The sequence below is a fragment of the Engraulis encrasicolus genome, chromosome 3 (genome assembly GCF_034702125.1).
Source record: "Engraulis encrasicolus isolate BLACKSEA-1 chromosome 3, IST_EnEncr_1.0, whole genome shotgun sequence".
In the NCBI taxonomy this organism is placed as follows: Eukaryota; Metazoa; Chordata; class Actinopteri; order Clupeiformes; family Engraulidae; genus Engraulis; species Engraulis encrasicolus.
The window spans coordinates 53,821,869-53,844,630 of record NC_085859.1 but is presented as its reverse complement, the minus strand read 5'-3'; the positions used below and the strand labels follow the sequence as shown (position 1 = coordinate 53,844,630).

At 43.2% G+C, this 22,762-nt stretch overlaps 1 protein-coding gene across 1 annotated transcript in view; it reads left to right on the top strand.

The window, feature by feature from the left end:
• Positions 1-14,083, top strand: part of grin1b (glutamate receptor, ionotropic, N-methyl D-aspartate 1b) — a 51,662-nt gene extending 37,579 nt beyond the window's left edge. The window contains exons 17-21 of the mRNA XM_063195729.1: positions 526-687; positions 1,978-2,087; positions 2,556-2,701; positions 10,524-10,637; positions 14,018-14,083. Of these exons, the coding sequence (XP_063051799.1) occupies positions 526-687; positions 1,978-2,087; positions 2,556-2,701; positions 10,524-10,637; positions 14,018-14,083 (598 nt within the window). The remainder of the gene's footprint in view (positions 1-525; positions 688-1,977; positions 2,088-2,555; positions 2,702-10,523; positions 10,638-14,017) is intronic.
• Positions 14,084-22,762: the final 8,679 nt, after the last annotated feature.

Genomic DNA, 22,762 nt, shown 5'->3' with positions numbered 1-22,762 from the left:
ACATTCAGCCACTATGTGGAGTGGAGTGGAGCTAACATGCTGGGGCTGCGGCCAGATAAGACTACGGACATCTCTCTCTCTCCCTCTGTGTGTGTGTGCATGCGTGCGTGCGTGTGTGCGTGCGTGTGTGTGTGTTGTGCACCCTGACACAGTTTCAGCTGTCCACCACTAGAGCTGTATGCCAGCGTGAAGCTAGGTCATATTGTTGCTCAGGCGCTCTCTCTGGGGCACACAACAGGACATTCCCAGCAGAAAACACGGCCTGTCAGAAACGTGTGTGGAGAACTAATTTAATTGGAGAGGTTTAGTACTCTGGAGGAGCACTTAATCACTTCAAACTTTGTTCCAAAGCTGTCAGGTAAAAAGGGGGAAATGAAAAATTAATTTGCAGTCTCTCGGTTGGTTAGACACATGCTGCTGCTGTTATTGTTGTTGCGCACCACTTTGGAAGAAGAGCGTGCAGTATTTCATGATAATTGCCAACGTGAATTAAATCCATCTCCCTCTCTGTCCACCATCCAACAGCAAACTCCACGCTTTCATCTGGGATTCCGCGGTGTTGGAGTTTGAAGCCTCGCAGAAATGTGACCTGGTTACTACAGGGGAGTTGTTTTTCCGCTCTGGATTCGGGATTGGCATGCGCAAAGATAGCCCTTGGAAACAAAACGTGTCGCTGGCCATTCTCAGGTGAGGAGCACAGCAGCCATTCGTTCATTACATTAGACTACAGCCCACTTTCCTTTTTTATCCATCACCCCCCCTTTCTCAATGTTATTCTGGTAATCGCCCCCATTTTAATGTGTCCTTCCTCGCCAGCTGACCTGGTTTAGTCTAAAAAAAAAAGTGCAATCAGAGATGGCAACCTGCCCTCCCCCCCTCCCCACCCTTGACAAAGGGCAACTATTTTACATCACACAACAGACAGATGCCTATGTGTGTGTTTGCGCAAGACTGTGTGTGTATGTGACTGTATGTTTGGCTCCCCCTGCAGTTGACCCACATACACTGCAGGTGGACATTCAGACATGTAGACATGCAGACAGTCAGACAGACAGATAGACAGACAGATAGACAGACAGGGTGATTACAATATTCCAAAAAAACCTCCTTAGGGCGAGATAATGATCCTGATTTGTTAGCTAAAAACGAAAGTTCGGGAGAACTGTAATGAAATTTGACATGCCGTAATTTCCACCTGCATATATTCTCCACATAACTGTCATTCGTTGGAATTCAGCGCAAAAAGATAGGCATACCTATTTAGCCTACCCACCTGAATCTCATTCTTCGCTCAGCCATCATTTGGTGTAATTCAGTGCACTGAAAATTGGAACACCCCTTAATTACTGCACAGCATTTATTCTCTGCTCACCTGTCTCCAGTCAGAAATTTGGTTTTTCGTTTTCACCCACCTCCTCCCCGTTCACCTCCCTTCCATTGCTATTCAGTCAATTCATTGGGCATCCTGCCCTACCTTCCTCTACAGTTCACCTTACCCGATTGCTCTCTGACCGTCATCAGCTGGGGGGTGTCTGCTCAGATCTCACACATATCTGCGGGCGCAGATACTGCCCGAGCTCTTAGTGGCACCCCGTACTTCCGAGCTACCGCGTAGACATTTCTCGGGCGTGGCAGTACTTCAGCACCACAGCCAGTGCTCTTGCCCAATACGTACTGCGTAATCCATCTAGCTCAGCTTTTCGATTGCAGTGGTCTGTGCGGACCCCGTGAAGCACTTTGATGATCGGTCCACCGCGTGGACAGCCTCTCTCCTGTGAGAGTAGGACAATCACGAGAAGTCCGTTCTCCAGCGAGAACGAAGATGTATGCATACAGGATTAATCCAAATTTCAGATAGTGAACTAATGAAATGGTTACTGGGGTAAAATGAGGATGTTTCACACAGGTTTCAGTGTGAAGGATTTTACCAATTGTATTGTACAGTGTTCAATGCTGATGACGTTTTCTGTCGCACAGCTCTCATGAGAATGGCTTCATGGAGGACTTGGATAAGACCTGGGTGCGATATCAGGAGTGTGACTCCAGAAGCAATGCCCCAGCCACACTCACGTTTGAGAATATGGCAGGTAAGGTATCCTGTTGACCGATGGTCAGTGATCAATACTGCTCAATAATCTGTAAAAAATATCAGTGATTGTGACTAATCTACAACATATTCTTTTTCAGTTATGTGTATAATGTATTATATGGGATATGCTTTGTTGCCATAAAACACAGTAGAAATACTTTGTATATCTGTTCAGTCTTACATGGTAGTATTAGCTATGGCATTAGCTATGCTGGCCATTTTTAGCATTTTCAGTTTCATGCAGAATTCCACAGACAGCACAGATGACCTTTCATGCAGTCAATAAGAGAAAAACAATGTTTTTTCAATCTGTGTCCACCACACACACACACACACACACACACAAACACACACACACACACACACACACACACACACACACACACACACACACACACACACACACACACACACACACACACACACACACACACACACACACACACACACACACACACACGTGCAGGTGTCTTCATGCTAGTGGCTGGAGGCATCGTGGCTGGCATTTTCCTGATCTTCATCGAGATAGCCTACAAGCGCCACAAGGATGCGCGCCGCAAGCAGATGCAGCTCGCCTTCGCCGCTGTCAACGTCTGGAGGAAGAACCTTCAGGTACATCCCATATCACATACAGTATACGAGCGCACACACACACACACACACACACACACACACACACACACACACACACACACACACACACACACACACACACACACACACACACACACACACACACACACACACACACACACACTGCAGCCCCCTTCTCCTCTTCCACAAGGGATCCAAGGCACAGTGGTTACAGTACTATAATGTATTTAGCCTTAAGACTCTTTTTATACAATATTGCCTACTCTTTTTAGATACTATCATCACAGCTAGAGATTTTATTGCTCGAAGGACCCAAATATGAAGCAATAATCAGGCGTCATATAGCAGTAAAATGCCTCAACACAACATAACGAAACTACAGTAACACATTGAGCCTGAAGAAAAGTCTAAATGCAGCCCATGGTTGCAGATGTGAGATGCCTGCAAATTTGTTGAAATTACAGTTTAGCCTGAAGATACAGATTTCATAAAACATCTGGCATCTGTCATCTGCTTTAAAAACCCTCATTGCCTCTCTGTATGCAGCATTTAAGGCCATGGCCAGGGCTGCGGATAGCTTTGGCTAGGCCCAGGACAAAGTCATCTGAAAGCCCACCCAATACATTAAATGTAATGAGTGCCCAATTATACCCCCCCCCCCTGTCCCTGGGCCTAGGACAGCTGACCCCTTTGTCCCCACTTGTCAGCTTCTCTGGCCATGGCCTCTAATGACCTCATGCTGCACGTGAGACTAATGGATGGATTCTCTTGCTTTGGTTTCCGCGTCAGGGGAAATGAATACACCCGAATGATAGCGTGCTAGCTGTCTTGCAGTACGCGCTATCTTAAGCATTGCTAACACACACAAATATCACACACACATACGCACGTGAACACACACACAGACACACCGTCTATTTTTATATGTGTGTGTGTGTGTGTGTGTGTGTGTGTGTGTGTGTGTGTGTGTGTGTGTGTGTGTGTGTGTGTGTGTGTGTGTGTGTGTGTGTGTGTGTGTGTATGATGGTGTGTCTTGGCATGCAATGGCTTCATCACAAGCTTGAAGATAGCCCCAGGAAGGATGACCATGAGCTTTAGGTGCACACAGTAACATACACAGTAACAAACACAAACACACACACACACACATGCACACACGCACGCACATACGCATGCATGCACACACGCGCACACGCGCACACACACACACACTCAGAGGATTATGGTGTTCTTATTGCTGAGAATACATAACTCTCAACATTCTGCCCCAGGCAACTGCATGAGTTGCACAGAATGACCATGGCCATGGAAACCGCAAGTAGCGGAAGAGCTACGCTGATTGGGCCCTTCTCTGACGCTGGCGTTCAGCTATGGCCTTGGTGGCGTTGCTCTACTTTGGCCCCGATACGTTCTGATGTGGTCTTCATCAAACCTTGCAATGGCCCTGGTCTGGTGATGTTCTGACCCTGTTGTTGTTGTTGTTGTTGCCCAGCTCAGTAATTTAAAAAAAACAATAAAATAGGTGGAGCTCAATACCGAATCGTCAATTGGAAGCGCTGTCCCCCAAATGATAATCAATTCACTTACTTCTAAATGATAGAGTACACAACAAGATTTGGTCAAAATTCGTCCACCCAATATCACGCAAAACATCAATCTGTGACTGATATACCGTATGCATGTACAGCATGACTGGACCACCAGAAACTATTCGTGTTGCATAATTCAGTCAAGCCTCTGCTCAAAGTGCTTCCTCAAGGCAAACGCCACAAGGAAACGGCACACAAACCTCCCTGAGTCCCTCACACAAGCGTTCTCTTCCCTCTTCCCTGCCTGTGGTGAGTCATTGAGCATGCTGCTTGTCACCTCCGAGCAGGACAATGAAATGAGCTCCCCACACCCAAACACAACACAACAAAACAGGAACACAACAGAAGAGGGAATTTCATTATCGCCAAAGGGCCAGCCTATATAAGCCTATTTCTCCATCCCAGTCCTGCTTGGTGGTGCTTGGTCGGTGTACACATTCGCTATATCTTTGCATCCTTGGAGTGCACACAACAGAAGCACAGCAAAGCAGGCGAGCACCAGAATCTTAAGTGTTTGGCCCAGAGCCCTACGTGGTGAGTCTCAGTAACCAGCATCTCCTGTATCATTTTCAGTGCAGGAGAGGAGGACTGTGTCTGGGTCAAAGGAAAACATGCCTGGTCAAACACATCAACCCTACTGAGTAGTCTTAGTGTAGCCCCATAATGCTTGCCCTACCACCAGTGGCACGCTGTAATAGTAATTGAAAGGTGAATTACCATAGTACTACTCCACAATGACATAACAGAGGGCCTTTAGTAATGCACAGTGACTCGGCCATTGCCATTGTGGTCACAGCAACTTTATAACAACGCATTTTAATGGGTTAAAGATTAAAACATAATGAACCAAGGTTATCATCCTAACCAAATCTTTGCAATGATATCTAGTATAGTTTCCAAACACATATACCCCTCTCACACACACACATATCCACCGCCTAAAAAGGAAAAGGAGAGGGCATTAGAGGATGTGTTTGTGGGAGACGGATTAAAAAAAGAGCGTATAAGGATGTGTTTGTGGAGGCTCATAAAAATAGGGATAAACAGCTGCTTTAAAAGTTACAGCAAGTGACATTGCGGAAGGTCTTTACCCCTCACACAAACACACATGCATGCACGCACACACGCACGCAGGCGCAGGTGCATGCACACGCGCATACACACGCGCACGCACGTAGGCATAGACACGCACGCTAACGCATACATGTTCACACGCACGCACACACACACACACACACACACACACACACACACACACACACACACACACACACACACACACACACACACACACACACACACACACACACACACACACACACACACACACACACACACACACACACACACACACAGAGCAGGGATTATAAGAGATTTGTAAAGTAGGGTACCTCCACGCAGGGCCTCTGATGCTCTCCGAAGGGAGAGTGCGGTAACCAGCCGCAGCAGCACTCAGCCTCATGACAGCAGACAGAGCCAGTGACGCCGCTACAACCCATAACCTCCAGAGGGGGGCAGTACAGGTGCAGGGGGGGTATTCCAAGAACATGCTAAGCGATAAGTTAACTTAGGCCTACATAAAATGGTAAGCCTGCTAATAGACACACCTACAGTCAAAAATAAAAGGATGACTTCAGGCTCTTTCATTAGCTGATTTCCCGGTTAACGTAATCTGGTTTCCTCCACCCTCTTGGAATATCCGACAAAAAGCCTCAGTTCAGACCCAAACACATTGCCCAGTAGACAACCTGCTGATGTCATAAAATTAGCAATCTCACTACTGACACCAGATTTTTAACATGGGAGAAATTATCGAGCAAGTGTCTGAGGCTTGTTGGAATGGCACAACGTTTGCTGTTACCAGAATGGCAATGACCAAGTCATTACTAAAGCATTACTAAAGGCCCTCTGTTATGTCATAGTAGAGTAATACTATGGTAATGAACCTTTCAATGACTATTACTACGTTCCACTGGTGGTACAGTGTGCATTACGGAGTTAATGTGCTCCATTACACAGTCCTATATACCCACATACCACAACCTCCAGAGGATCAGAGAATCAAAATGGCAGTGCTATGAGAATCCCTGATCTAGAGATAACAATGAACGTTATCCCCTCTGGAAACATCACGTGACAGTCTCACTTTCGAGGTGACATCTGACATTAGGAAATCGGTGAAGATCGATGAAGATGTCTGAGGATTCTCATCAATCCGAAAGGCCAAGTTGCGACCAATTGAACTTGCCTTTGAAGGCTGAAGACCCTTCAGTAGCCCCTTAATGCACGCTGTACCTCCTGTGGCACGCTGTAATAGACATTGAAAGTTAACTACTATAGTACTACACTACTATGACAGTGCACAGGGCCTTAATACATTCATTGACATGCTGGTAACAGCTAATTTATAAAGCCTTAATGTCTTAAGGGGTTAAAAAGATTTCTTCAGTTCAGGACTGTAGATGAGGAAGCAGGAGCTACATCTATGATTTAGTGCAGTGGTTCTTAACCTTTTTTCTTGAAGCACCCCCTAACCTGTGCCAAAGACAAGCCGTGCACCCCCAACCCAAACGTCTACACGTGTATACGCACTAACAAATGATTTAAGTGAATAATCACTGATTCTTACTTTAGACATTAATCAATACTTTAATGACTTTACATTAGGTCCAAAACGTGTTATAATTTGGTCTTGATTTGGCCTAATTATAATGTTTGGAAGCAGAATTTTGGTCAAAACCTCAACACAAAAAAAATGATGCACACCCCCTGAAATCTCTGGCGCACCCCAGGTTAAGAACCACTGATTTAGTGGACAGGGCAGACATTGTGTTTACAGGACCCAGAGTGTGAGCCCAACATCCAGAACTATCTCCTAGTTCCTAATCCATCAGGTCAGATCTGAATACTGTATGCCTTTTGCACAAATGGAGAATGTATTCATAGAATATGTTCATTACAAGTCAAGTTGTTTCCATCTTACCTTTTATGACAACTTTCCCCTTGTGACACTAACCCATATAAATCCTACGCCCCATCAACTTTCTAAATGCTATCTCACATCGCAATATCAGGCTCTCGAAATCTGCTATTTTGCCATCTACTTGTATGGAGTTGGCCCCATTTACCAACTTCAGATTTGTAAAACCTGACCTTGGCATAGACATAAGAGATAATAAAAAGTCTTGCATTTTGATGTCAAGGAATCGTCACACCAGATCACTTCACGTCACACAACTCAACAGAATGCCAGTGTCTGAGGCCTTTTGCTTTTACATACTTTTGGGCACTATATTTCCTAAAAGATTTTTTAAGCCAAACATAAAAACATGTTACGTACACATAGGCTGACTACCACTACTATCCAATGCATGGTATATAGCTGGAGTTCAATCACCATGAATGCACAGAATCACCAAATTAGATTCTTTATGAATGATTATGAAAGCCTTTTTATCATGAATGTCTCTGAGTGGATCTGCCTAGATATGTGCATAGATGTGTATCTCCACTTCTAAATGTTCTTCTGATTTCTGCAATATGCTGTCTGTGCATGTATTCTATCTGCATGTGGATGCGTTTGAGACATGCCAATTTTGAACTGTTTTGACATTAGAAGGTCAAAAAAACTAACCAGACCCAGGCAACTAAAGCATGACAACTGCTACTACAACATGATGAGTTCAGATACCTTTGCCAGAATCCCCAAGCCCTCTGCCCACCTGTCTGAGATTTGCACACCTCCCTCCCCCTCTCTTGGTCATAGGGCAGCATTGCATTGCACCACCGCAACGAGAGCATGGTACCAAAACATATGCTACAGATGGCAAATGTTCCTTAACACTCGTGTTAAGAACATTTCAAAAAACAAAAGCTTGTAATATTGATTGCCGTGCTATGCTATGCATAAAAAAGCCTAACCCTGCACTTTTACTGCGCGCAGAGCATATGAGAAGCATCTTTCAAACATATGGCACAGAGGGACCAAAAAAAAGCTGTTTTTCTGCCACGCCGTCTACAGCTACATCAACATTGCCAGAGTCAGCGCTGCTCGTTGGTATCAGCTCCATCCGGGTGCTTGCCAAGTTCATAGCCGTCTGCCAGGTCCACCTCCGCATCGCCCACCAGGAGCGCTGCCATGAGACTTATAATTAGTCAAAAAAACAACAAGTAGACGTGAACAAAAAGCCCATCAGCTCCGCTGAGAATGGAAAGCACTTCTTCTTTTTTTTTTTCTTTTTTTAACTTTTTTGGTTTGTTTATTTATTTCTGCAGGCTTTTTAACATCCTGTGTGAGGTCAAAGCTCATTTTGACAAACCCACGTCCTCGTCTGAATCTGATTACTGAGTCCATAATGTGCAATAATGAGGGTACACAATGTATGATTAAAAGAAAAAAAAACTCCCATGTTCCGATCGAATATGTGGTTGTTAAAAAGAACACAACTCCTCAAGCCCACCCCCTCCCCAGAATTATAGAATCAGCAATATCACCATGGTGATTCGGTTCGCAACAACCCTTCTATTCTTCTAACAATGGTGCGTATTGGCTGAATTCTCCTCCAGAAGCAACATTTGCACATCAAACCCCACTGGGCCGGATGCAGGTGTGGGTCTTGAGTGTCTTGTGCTATAGTAGTTAAAAGATGCCCCAGCTGCTGATGATGGCGATAACAACAAGCCGAGTGGGAGTTCAAAAAGACATCTGAACCTCCACTCTCATTGGGCACGGCTGTTACCAGCCAAGGAGCCCATACCTCATCTTCAACTCACCATACCAATGACCTTGGACAACTTTTACACTTACTGTAAATGAAAAATGAATGAGACTGTTTCTCTTTTTTGAAAAGGAAAAAAACGGTGTTTTACAGCTTTGCATATAGTCTAAAAGAGAAACAATCCATGTTGGTTTGGTTTAAAACAAAAAAAGAGAGAAGACCCATGCAGGTGAGCTCAGGTACAGTATTACGAGTCAAAAGCTCATGGTATGGTGTCCAGCACAAGTCTGAAGCTGGGCTCCTTGGGGTCATCACGTGCTGTGAAGCCCATGTTTGACAGATTGAATGGGATGTCGTTGGCCTTTGTAAAAAAGAAAATTAATCATGTCATTCATTCTGCATTTCCTTTTTTGAGTTTCATGTACTGCATGTCTCCAATGGCTGAACTCACAAACACCCCCCACCCCCCCACCCCCACCCCACACCCTTACCCCTAAACAGCCCCACCCCCATTCTCAAAGCCTCGCTCTTGCCACAGGCTGTGCTATGAAGGTCATTATACCCCTTTTTGCCATGGGTATAATGCACAAAGGTTGTCCTGATTTTTTTCTACTTACTGATTGGTTAGCCATGTTTTTTTTCATTCTTAAGTCTCTCATCCCTCCTCCAAAATGACCGCTTTTTGTCTTTACTGCCTTGTTATTAATTAAATACATATTTTTTATTTAATTCATTTTTTATTTGCTTAATTTTATTTGCTAGTGCTTATTGTGAGGAAAATTGTGGATGGTAGTTCTGTATTCTTTCTTCATACCATCCAAAACGGTCCTCTTGCTTCCTTAGGTCTCAGACAGTAAGCGAGCCCTAGTTAGGGTCTCTCTCTCTCTCTCTCTCTCTCTCTCTCTCTCTCTCTCTCTCTCTCTCTCTCTCTCTCTCTCTCTCTCTCTCTCTCTCTCTCGCCTCTCTCACTTCTCCAACCCAGAGGAGCCTCAGTATGTAAGCCTTCTGATGTCGCCTCTGTAAGATGAGAGCATCAGGCAGGACACACGCCCCCAGATGCGCTCCCCAAATCTAGGCCGGGTCTGGGCCAGAGCCGTGGGTTCTGTGTGGAGATGTTATGGGGCTGCTTACTGTAGTAGAATATTCTTATCCGTAGAGAAGCAATTAGACATGTTCATACGTTCATACATCAGTAGATTAGATTATGCTTAGGTTGTGTTGATGTGGATTGCTGATGCTTACAGTATATATGTGAACCCTATAGAGTATGCTATAGTAATCATATGCAGATATAAAGATAAGCTATGCAAAAATGAAAATGGCATAATGTAGCATTGAGTTATACTGCCTGTGGGGAGCATGTGAGGAGGGTGGTGGGTGGGTATGATGATGATGATGATGCGAGGCATAGTGAAGAAGCGGGCTCAGAGGGGGTGGGGGTAGGTTGGATAGACCTTAGACCTTAGAGTTAAGCCACGCACGCCTCACCAGTTGAACCAACGTAAATAATTCTCTCACGTATATTTATTTTAGGATAGGAAAAGTGATAGAGCAGAGCCCGACCCCAAAGTGAAAGGCTCTTTTAGGTCCATCAGTACCTCCATGGTGGCCTCCAACATCAAGAGACGTAGGTCCTCCAAAGACACGGTAAGGAGATGAAGAAAACCAACGCCCTTCCCTGTTAAAAGCCTCTCTATCTTGCTATCTTTGCTCTCCCGCCCCCCCTCCCTCTCTCTCACTCTCTTTCTCTTCCTCCCTTCTCCCTCCCTCAAGGGTAAACCCATCTCTTTCCTCCCACCCACTCCTGCTCTTTTTCCACCATCTCTCTCTCTCTCTCTCTCTTTCTCTCTCTCTCTCTCTCTCTCTCTCTCTCTCTCTCTCTCTCTCTCTCTCTCTCTCTCTTTCTTTCTTTCATTCCTTCCTTGCTGTCATCTCATATCTCTTCTCCAACAACCAGTCTCATCTCAGACTATCTCTCTCACCACTTCACACATGGAGCCCCCCCAGTCATGGCCACATGTCTTGTTAGTCGGAGCCATCAGTTGTGCCATCCAGACTCCTGTGGGAAAGTCCAATCACTAGGGGGCGCTATATTGTAGGATACAGCAGGTGCTAAATAGATAGATTGTTTATTGTCCTTTTGGAAAATTAGTAGTAGGCTCATCCCCCTTCTCGAGGGGGTGCCATAGCGTTTAGGGTCTTTTGTTGTTTTTGTTTTTGTTTTTGTTTTTTGGCTGGAAGGGGTTGGGAAGAGACTAGACAAGATGTTACCCCCCTCAGCGTTACCTAACCTCCCTGGCTCCCATGGGGTAAGGGGCCTATTAAGGTACGGTAGTCCTCCTCCGCGCTGGTCTTTCTCCTGCTGCTAACCTGGATGTGATTTGCCCTTGTGCTCCACCTTTTATTTATTATTTTGTTTTTCTATATATGTGTGTGTATGTGTGTGTGTTTGTGTTTGTGTGTATGTCTTACCTTCACCACCAACCCCCACTTCCCCAAACCAACCACCAACACCCACTCACCACTCACCACCCACCACCTCAAGACCCTCCTTACTGTACTGTCGCTCAGCTCAGCTGTCTCCCTAACACTGTCCCTTGTCCTGCACTCGCCTTCTTAATCAATAACCAAATGCTGTCTCATTCCACGCTGTGACGTCCTGCCACCCACGTGTCTCATGATAACAACACCCACACAACGCAAAACATCATCATTATACGGCCAAAGAGATTCACATGCTTTGGATAACGAATAAAGAAATTAGAAAAATAATTTAACAAAAAAAAAACATAAAATAGAATGACCCTTGACGAATTGACGACAAAAGGTTAAGACTCCAGCCGTTTCACAAGTGTAACGTCTCCTTTTATTTATTTATTTACTGTTTTCTTTTTTTATTTGTTTGCAGCCATGCTCTGATGGGTTGGTTCTGTTTTGCTGGTGCTGATTTCGAATTCATTCGTTCATACTGAGTGTTCAGTTGCAGAACTCTTTAATAAGAAAGTTCTTTCTGTCAAGAAAGGAGATCAGACGTATTGAGTTGAAAGGAAGCCTCTGTCCACTCAACATGAACCGACGAAATCAGAGACATCAAGAAGCTTAACATGGGTTCAAACACATTTGCACAGCCAGCCTCTTTTGAGTCCTACAGTGCGATCACTGGTTATAGGGGGTCGGTTCTCTTATAGTCTCTGATCCAGAGAAGGTCACACAAGCCTAGTGAGAAGACAGCGCTCTTTCTATTTTCTTTTTCTCTTTTATTATATTTTATTACTATATCTGTTAGACGGAGGCTGAGATCAATTGTGTATTAATTTTTAATGACCAGTGTGGAATAGAATTCTTGAGGACATGGAGTTTTTAAAAAATCTTTTTTTCTCCTACTTCTACCCCCCCCCCCCCTTGCTGTCAGCCAGAGAGACCTGTAAATAATGTATCACAGTGTAATCTTGCACCATATTGGCAGAATAACAACTTTTTTCTCGCCTCCTTGACTGCTGTCTGTGCTTTCTCAGGACAGAGAGTGCGACAGAGCGAGAGTGTTGACAAATGACAACGGTCACTCCAAGACAGTATTAGATTCATCACTTCACGAGTTTTAATTAGTGTTCTGCTCGCACGCAGAGTGGTATATTTTCAGACGGTATGAGAGGGTGTGTCCAGATTAGAAGAAGACAGAGCAGACACGTCGCCTATACTCGATCTATACTGTCTCATCATCTCTCAAATGTGACTCATCGTTTTTATTTGATATAAGTGTTTCTTTATCAATGGATTTTTGAATGGAGTTTTGACTTGTTGATGTCCACGCCATACTATACCACACTATTTCTCTCCTTTTCTCTCGGCATGGCCTGTGAACTGTAGTAGACTAGAAAATTCTCATGCTGTTTTTGACTACACTGTATACCAGCAGCCACGGGTTGCTCTGGTTGCTCCCTGACTCGGAACGTTGAGCCACAGTGGCAGACAGCAGCTAGTGAGTGTGACAAGTGTAAGTAATTGGTTGATAGAGTGTAACCGGTGTGACTGAATGAGAACTCCCCCATGAAATTAGACATGATTGACTTGAACATCGGCTAACGAATAGAGAAGATAAAGAAAAACAGCCACACTTGACATATAGGTTGATCAATAGTAACAATAATAATAACAATAATAATAATAATAATAATAATAATAATAATAATAATAATGATAATAATAATGATAATAATTTCATCAGCCAATCATTTAATGTGTGTTTCAGTTGTGTATTGTCACCAAGAGAAACAGGTTGCGATTCTCATTCACAACACCACATTTAACAAGAACAAAACAAAAATGGTCAAAAACCCCATTTAAATTGGTAAACACCCCCCCCCCCTACCCCCATATGTTTTGACTATTTACATGGACCATGGTAATTACCTTGGGCATGAAAAGGACCTTGCAGTAGAACAAAGGTTTGATCTCTGATCTAGGATCAGTCTCTCTTGGCCTATCGGAGAGCAAACTCCTGTCTCTACCAGCAGGTCTCAGGTCCCAAAACAGCCACGCAAGCTTTCCGAGTCAAGGGCAGACAGACCCCTATGGTGGCAGGGTCTCTTGAGCTGTGTTCTTGAAGCTGAGGTACAAACTGATTGGGTAACATGCATATGTTTACTGGTATTGCTCTGCTACTGGGTGGCACTCAGTCTCATACCCAGTCCTGATGTGTTGGGAGTTTTACATCCACACCACATCAGGTCTGGGTCCACAGAGTCACCTGCATACCTTAGGTGTGTGTGCGCACGTGCGTGCATGCGTGCGTGCGTGTGTGCGAGAGAGAGAGAGAGAGAGAGAGAGAGAGAGAGAGAGAGAGAGAGAGAGAGAGAGAGAGAGAGAGAGAGAGAGAGAGAGAGAGAGAGAGAACATCAGGGTCATGATGATGATGATGATGATGATAATGATGATGATGATGATGTGGTTGTCCGCAGCGTGTGCAGTGGAGTGAGGGAATGACTGCTGCCTGTCTTGTGCCTGTGTCTTGTCCTCTGTCCCTCCAGCCGTACCCCACGGACATCGCTGGCCAGCTCAACCTCTCGGACCCCTCCGTCAGCACGGTGGTGTGAAGGGGAGACAAAAGAGAGAAAGGGAAATAAACAGGGGGTTTGGGGAATAGAGAAAGAGAAGAAGAAAAAGACGAAGAAGAAGCAAGAAAGAGTGGGAAGAATGGGAAAAAAGAGAGACTTTGGCAACAGATGTGACAGGGGAACAGAGACAAACAGAGTCAGTGAATCGCATCGTCAAGACACTCCGTCCACAATGTGTGGAACACACATACACACAGACACACACACACACACACACACACACACACACACACACACACACACACACACACACACACACACACACACACACACACACACACACACACACACACACACACACACACACACACACACACACCACGGGCCATGACCCTACACAAAAAATAGCTTTATGTTTGTTTTTATAACCTTCCGTGGACGGTTAATCTGGAAGACACTGCACTGATGGCAAGCCACAAGACTTGTCACGATTCACCCAACGCAACACTGTTAACTAAGATGTCTTTTTTTCTTGTGTTTACATTCATTATGATCCAATATACACTTCATCACATGGCTGTACAGTGCACACCATACTGTTAATAGTGTGTTGTGTGGTGTTTTTTATCTGCCAACACACATACTCACACACACACAAAAAACATTACACATGTAGCCAGTCACCCAGTCAATTCTTCTAAATGTCCTTGGCGTGCTTTGTGTGTGAGGCTGTGCTACTGCAAAACTTTTGCAAAAAATCTATTTATCTGTGGACTCTGTACAGTTCTTTTGGTCCGATACAAAAAATCCCTGAGTGCGCAGCTGACTCTGGCTCTGATTGGGCCTGGGACTGGCCCGGTTCTGGCTGTGTCCTGGCACTGATCCGGCTGAGAGTCACCTGTGTGCTACCAGGGGTTGTAGCCTAGCCTTAGCATGCGTCACTGTAAATACTGCCCCGATGTGGCACCTTAGCTGCATTTTATAGTAGCTAGATTTTTCTTCTCACTGCCTTTTTCAGGATTATTATTAATAATAATAGATACAAATAATAATAATACAATAATGATAATGATGATGATGATGACGATTCACTCTGGTATTGTTGCACTGGTGTTTATGTCCAGGGTCTCTACTGGACTGTTTGAGTTTTCATTTCCTGAAGTGATCCCCCCACCACCACCCCACCCCTTTTATTGTTTTCCCCCTCGGCCTAATTGCCGAGTAAATTATGTGTTTTCAGGATGTGCACTGGGAACTGTAGCATCTCCTGTTTTGCTACACAGTAGGAGCAACTCATTGTTTTCCATTCTATTCGCATACCAGGCAAATTCAAGCTGGACCTAGCAAGAAGCAAGCATGGTGCAGTTTTGAAAACATACTAAAGAAATCATTGGCTCCTACTGTAGTCTATATTGATGATAGACTGCTGGTGCGCAGAGGCCCAGAGGAGAAAGCACTGACATCACCACAGAGTGTTTCAAGCCCCATGTTTCCAGGAGTTCCGCTCCTGCGGGCACTGCTTGAAGCAGTCTGAGATGATCTCCGCTCCTCTTGTGTATCGTCGTTCGAATATGCAACATCAGCCCACAGCGTGTCCAGCTACTGGTAGTTCCCATAACGCACACTGTAAACATGTGAAGGTTCCTCAAAGGACCTCTGGCTTCCCGGGTTCTCAAACCTTGTCACATAAACAGTATGTTCCTCAGAGAACGTTTAGGTTCCTTAGAGAACGCTTAGGTTCCTCAGAGAGCGTTTAGGTTCCTGAGAGAACCTTTAGTGGTTCCTCCACAGTGGTAAAGTGAAGGCTCCTCTGAGCGCTTGTCGTTTTTACAGTGCACAGTCGCGCATGACTGACGTGGAATATTTATGATAGCTAGCAACAAACATTAATTCACAGTTCTATTTGTATTTATGTATATGTACGTATGTAGAGCTAAGGTTGCCAGATCTTCAGCACTTCCTGATCATTGTGGGATGTGTACAGTTGTTGATCCCCCTCAGTGCTGTGTGCCCTGGCAAACGGTGTGAATCCCCTCTACGACGCCCCCACCCCCCGCTGAAACACTGTCTAGCACTTTTGTCTTAAGCAATCGGTGTAAAAGGCTCATTGCGCTTATGATCTTCGTGTAAGACGAATGAGGAAGGTGGATGTGTCCATTAGAATCTATTTTATTATATAAAATGATAAGTGCATAAGCTACCGTGTTCTTAAAGATGTCTCCCTTTTCAAATGTGAGGAACAAATTATTATTACAGTTGAATATCAAAGCGTGTGGCAGAATGTGTGTGTGTGTGTGTGTGTGTGTGTGTGTGTGTGTGTGTGTGTGTGTGTGTGTGTGTGTGTGTGTGTGTGTGTGTGTGTGTGTGTGTGTGTGTGTGTGTGTGTGTGTGTGTGTGTGTGTGTGTGTGTCACCCTCAGAGGAGGATATGCTTACTATTGGTATATGGCTGTGATCGCTATTGTATTTAGGACTTAAATAGTAAGATGAATAAGATTAAATGTAACGTTGAGGGTTCTTTTAAACACTTCTGTGTGTGCAACATGGACTGTGCTTATAAATGTTGTGTAGGGGTCAGATATTCAGGAGTTATACAATAGGTATACAGGCATATATACGTATATATAAAGTCTTAACTTTGACAGTGTTATTGATCAGGGTACACTGTAAAACATTGCAGCCAGTTAAACATGAAAAAGTAAGTTGCCCTGTTGCCTTAAGTTTGTAAGCGAAGTCAACTTGAAAGAGCCTCGAGTTGAGTTAAGTCACAAGTTGAGCTAACTCATAAGCTTAAGGCAGCAGGGCAACTTCATTTCTTACGTTTTACTGGCTTGCAATGTGTTACAGTGCACGGGGATAAAGAGCAGGATTTGAGAATTAGATGTCTGGGAAGCACAGAGATGCTGTTCAGTTACTGTAGTAGGGCTATATGCTGAGGATGAAAACCAGCTATTTAAATCCATCTGGACTCGAACGCTGTGCATACAAAATCACAATGGCTTGCATAGACACAAATCTAAAACTTTTCAAAAAGAACTTTTTTGGGGATGTTTCTATGTACAGTATTTGTAGAGATTTAAGATAGCGTAGTAAATATTGCTAAGCATCTGTCCCGTTTTATACCACCAAATGTGCTTTGATCAAACCATTTTCTTTCTGAGTGCAACATTTGTATTTCAACTCGGATAAGTTTAAGCGGTACTTCTGAGATAGACAACATAATTCTGATATACTATTGTGCCAATAAAATCATTACCACATGCAACACTGCTGTCAGTCATCTGTGTCTTAAGTTCTGTTTTTATTCTCTTAACTTACGGTACACACGCACAGGTAATAGATTGGCTTTCGCCGGGCCTGGGACAAAGTCATCTGTAAGGGCCCCCGCCCCCCACCCAATACATACAATGTAATGAAAACCCAATGCTCTGCTCCCTCTCTTCCTGGGCCCGGGACAACTGACCCCTTTGTCCCCCTCTGTCGGCTTCCCTGTGCAGAATTCTGAAGCTTCGCAGGCTGAGGCTTGAGCATGAAGGGTGAATGATTACCCACAGAAGGCGAGGGGAAATGTATTATTTTTATTAGACAACTCCTCTGAAAGGAAAATGACAAATTATTGTAGATGAGGCTGAAGAAGACATGGTACACAATAAAACCAGAAAAAATGGGTTCGCGATGACAAGACCACATCTTATACCATTTGCTGCCTGGGATGTTTTAGCATGGAAGTCAGTAAGATATGGGAAATAGGGGCATAACATTTGCGATGTGTCTGGAGGTCTCACAGAGATTCTGATTTTTTCCCCTTTTGTATATCAGTCATAAATGAGGGACACATTAGGGCTGCAACCATAGCCCTAGATTGTTGTGTTATGCCCCTGCTGATAATGATGATAATGATTCTATTGCCATGGCGATGATGCTGTTGCCATGGTGATGATGCTGTATTGCCACGGTGATGATGCTGTATTGCCATGACGATAGCGCTTTATAATAAGGTTCTTCTAATAAGCTTTTATAGTTACTAATAAGCAGGTAGTACAAACCCCAACTCCGATGAAGTTGGGACGTTTGGTAAACAGTGAATAAAATCAAAATGCTATCATTTTCAAAACATTCAATCTATTCATTAGATGGAGAATAGTGAAAAGACAACATATTAAGTGTTAAAACTGAGAAAAAATATTGTTTTGGGGGACATATGTACTCATTTCTAATTTGATAAATCCAACACGTCTCAAAAGAGTTGGGACAGGGACAATAAATGGCAGCAAATGTCGAGGAAGACTAAAAACAAAACAAAAGACAACACTTAACAGTTAAATACATTAACCGATGAGATGATTTTATATAAAAAACAGTGTTAATTCCTATCTTGGACATGATTTCACCAGCTTAAATGGTGGGTGTATTCCTTGTCATGTTTTGCAATGTTTTCCTTTCTGTAGTGCTTACAGTGTGATAGGTCTTGACCAAAAACCCACAATTTTATCACCTGCTGGTTCTTATGATGGAGCCAAACTGTTAAAACATAGTAGAGAATGCAATTTGACCTTACTATGTGGCAGTAATCGAAGATCTCCCTTCAAAATATAATGCTTGAGTGGCTTTTCATGCTGTTTAAAACCCATTTATACCATTCAGCACTGTATTTAACTCTACAGATGAGTGAGAACATCTTAACCAATGCACTACTGCACCCGCATGCCATCATAGAGGCTGACTTTTGAAGCTAGCACTAACACAAGTTGGATGGTCCATTTTTACTGTAGCACAGGATGTGCAATGCTCTATTATTGTCAAAAAGAATGGACTTCTACAACTTCTGCTGACTTCTGTAAGCAAAGGACAGTTTCACATGTCTTCTGGGTCTATTTCAAGTGAGCTCAGGTGCTTAGGAGAATGTTACACCCCTGTATCATTTTCATGCATTAAGCATTCTTAATATGGTCAATTTTCAATAGCTCTAATTCCTGGAGTGCTAGAGTGAGACTACAGCCAATATATATTTCATGATGTCATGAACCTATGCAATGATTTTATTAACAAAAATATGTCTTATATACACTCAATCGTGGTAAATCAAAGGGAATTCAAAAATGTATGTAATAACTATGGTAATTATTCCCTTTGCATCTTTAATTCTGAGTGACTCAGCCTCTCTGTGATGATCTTATACCTGGACACCTATATTGTCCGTCAGTACAATTCATTTTGAAATGTTCTTCTTTGTTGTTTTATCTTATTTGGATGTTTACTAAATTTCACTGATCCCCGTCCCAACTCTTTTGAGACGTGTTGGATTTATCAAATTAGAAATGAGTACATATGTCCCCCAAAACAATATTTTTTCTCGGTTTTAACACTTAATATGTTGTCTTTTCACTATTCTCCATCTAATGAATAGATTGAATGTTTTGAAAATGATAGCATTTTGATTTTATTCACTGTTTACCAAACGTCCCAACTTCATCAGAGTTGGGGTTTGTAATGCCCTTACAAGTGCCCAATAACATGCTTATTAACTTTGTTAACATCTTATAAGCTGCTTATTATGTGTTTATAGTGGTTTATTTTTTTAGTCTTATTATTTACATCGGTACACATATCCATGTTGATATGCTGACTAATACTAGATATGGAGGCGTCACAAAAAAAACATAATTTTCAAGATGTGTACCATGTGTACCGATTTTCATGCTTTTACTCAAATAAAGTTACTCATCAGCTGTTAACAACATTAATAAGCATGTTAACAAAGTTAATACGCATGTTATTGGGCACTTGTAAGGGTATTACTACCTGCTTACTAGTGACTATAAACGCTTATTAGAAGAACCTTATTATAAAGCGTTACCGCCATGACGATGATGCTGTTGCCACAGTGATGATGCTGTATTGCCATGGTGATGATGCTGTTGCCTAGGTGATGGTGTTGTACTGACACTGTGACGATGCTGTATTGGCACTTTGAGGATGCCACTGTGGTGCTGATGTATTGCCCCACTCCCATGCCTTACTTGAGTGCTAAACAACACCAGGCAGCAAACGGTGATGGTGTGTGTGTGAGTGTGTGTGTGTGTGTGTGTGTGAGTGTGTGTGTGTGTGTGTGTGTGTGTGTGTGTGTGTGTGTGTGCATGTGTTTGTGTGTGTGTGTGAGAGAGAAAGAGAGAGAGAGAGAGAGAGAGAGAGAGAGAGAGAGAGAGAGAGAGAGAGAGAGAGAGAGAGAGAGAGAGGGAGAGAGAGAGAGAGAAAGAGAAAGAGAAAGACAGAGAGAAACACACATTGCCATGATAAAGTACAGAGGCAGGGTCTATGCTTTGTTCTAGCCGTCTGTAGGTCTTTGTGCTTACTTTGGTTCAGTTCACTTGTTTCTCAATGTTCAGTCATAATTTGTCTCACGGAGCGTGATGAAGGTGATAATACGAAATGTATTTGAAAGATGATGAATATTTTAAAAGAAAAGTTAAACCAAAAGAACATTTGGTAAGTTTCTTCCAAAGAGAGAAGAGAAGAGCGTTGGCCTACCATAATAATCACGCTCAGATAAGCAGCAGAGGTCTAAAAGAAGCTGCCAGCCAAAGTAATATGATATGCATCACTGGCAAAAAAGACAAAAAACAGGTGAGAGAAGAGGAATTCTCCCAACCAGACAGGCAAATAAGGACATTGCACGGAGGGAGAGCCTGCCTGAAACATCCACTTTAAAATTCAAGAGAGCACAGAGGCATTAAATAGGCCGGTAATTGAAGTAATTAAAGGCACACTTTATAGAACAGGGCCCTAGTCTCATTTTTTAGAGCACCATAAAACACTAGCCACTTTTTCTGATTGAATTTGAAAAGAAATTCAAAAGGCTAGGCAACAGTATACAATATAGCCCTTTGGTGAGTCATGACGAGTTATGAGTCAGTTATTATTATGGGGTGGCGATGATAAGTCTTTAATTTGGGCGCACATTGCAAGGGGCTGGTGTGTCAGGGGCCCAGGGCAACATGTTATTAAGCATCCAGATGGGAGGCAGACCCTGGCTGTTTTCAACATTTAGTAGCCCTAGATTTCAGCCTGAAGATTTATGTCTTCCATCTTTAGGTAATGAAGCAAACCTCATTAAATTAAAAACAAATCTCAATCTAGACCCCTGAGGGTCGAATGGAGAAAACAAACGTATTTCTACACCAATCAGGGCCTTGAGCTATTGGCCTAGACCTTTAGCTCAGTAGTATCGTACACTGTATTATATGAGTTGATTAATGTGGTGGTGGTGGTTTTCCTTAATTGTGAAGGGGTGATGAGCAGTGTTCATTTCGTCAAGCAGGACTATGACGAAAATATTTTGTCAATGCTCCTTTTTTGATTTTCTTCTTTCAGACGAAGACTAAGACTGAATTGGGAAGGCGATGACTAAATATGACTAAGACTAAAGTTGATTTTCGTCATTGTCACTAAGACCAAGACTACATTTTAAAAAAGCTGACGAAATGAACACTGGTGTCATATAAATAAAATAGAGAAATAGAGAACCAGTGTGTGAAGAAGTTTTATTCTATACAGTGTGATATATGTTAAAAAGAGAAGCAGTGTGCAGAGGTTTATTCTGTACAGTCAGTGATGAATGTTAAAAATAGAAGCAGTGTGTGAGGAAGTTTTATGATGCTCTCCTCATTTAGTAGCTTTGGACCTTAAAGGTGCACTGTGTTGGATGGTGGCCAGAGTAGGTATTTCAATACTGCTCACTGAAACTGTGCTGTCTACTGCCAAATTTGAGTTTTGCAGTTGAAAAATGTCTACTTCTGGAAATTGAAAATGACGGACAGTGGAGAAAATTTCCCTTTTTATGTATGAAAAGTGAAATTATCTCAGTCATAATGAATACTTGAAATTTGATACAGGTGGTAAGTATTCATGAAAAAGGTAACATTTGTGAAGGGACAGCAAGATATCTGGAAATAAACTACTAAAAATATTACGCAGTGCGCCTGAGAATTCTTTTTCAATACTGGTCTACCTCTGCTGTTTGTGTCAAGGGAAAGTTGTCAGGCGTGAAAACCGTAAGAAAAAGCCATGCATGCTGCATTCAGGTAGGCTTTTTTCAAAATGGTTTTGGGAGGATTGCTGGAGGTATGGCCAATTTCACATGAACACAGTACATAATTACTGTAGCTGCTTAGCACAGAGGAGCATAAATGTTGAGCTTTTCCAGACAGCACACATACTATATCTGTTCAACCTACTTCAAGTATGGCCCTCATTGGTGGTATGGACACACAGGGACACCTGGTGGTCATTCAGTTAGCCAACTGCTTTTGGACTTAGAGAATTATTACCTCCGCCAAGGAGGTAATGTGATGGTCCGACTTTGTCATGTCTTCGTTTGTTGGTTCGTTCGTGTGTGGTGCATGTTTGTTTCTGCCCACCATAGGGCGGAGGTGCGCTCTCTGAGTGTTTGCCTAGTTTGTTCATTCCTTCATGGAGTTAATTTAATTGTGGGTCTGGCAAAGCAACCCATAACGACTAATAAAAACACCCTCATAGTCTTACATAAGCAAATAAGACATCTGGCCTGGGTCTTATGTGTAACGAAGGCCTGTGGGAGAACCCATGTTTGATCTGACCAGACCAAGACACACACACGCACACACATGCACACAAACGCACGCACGCACACAAACACAGTTTTGCCACTGTGGATCAGACCAGAGAGTCAAGGACCAATACA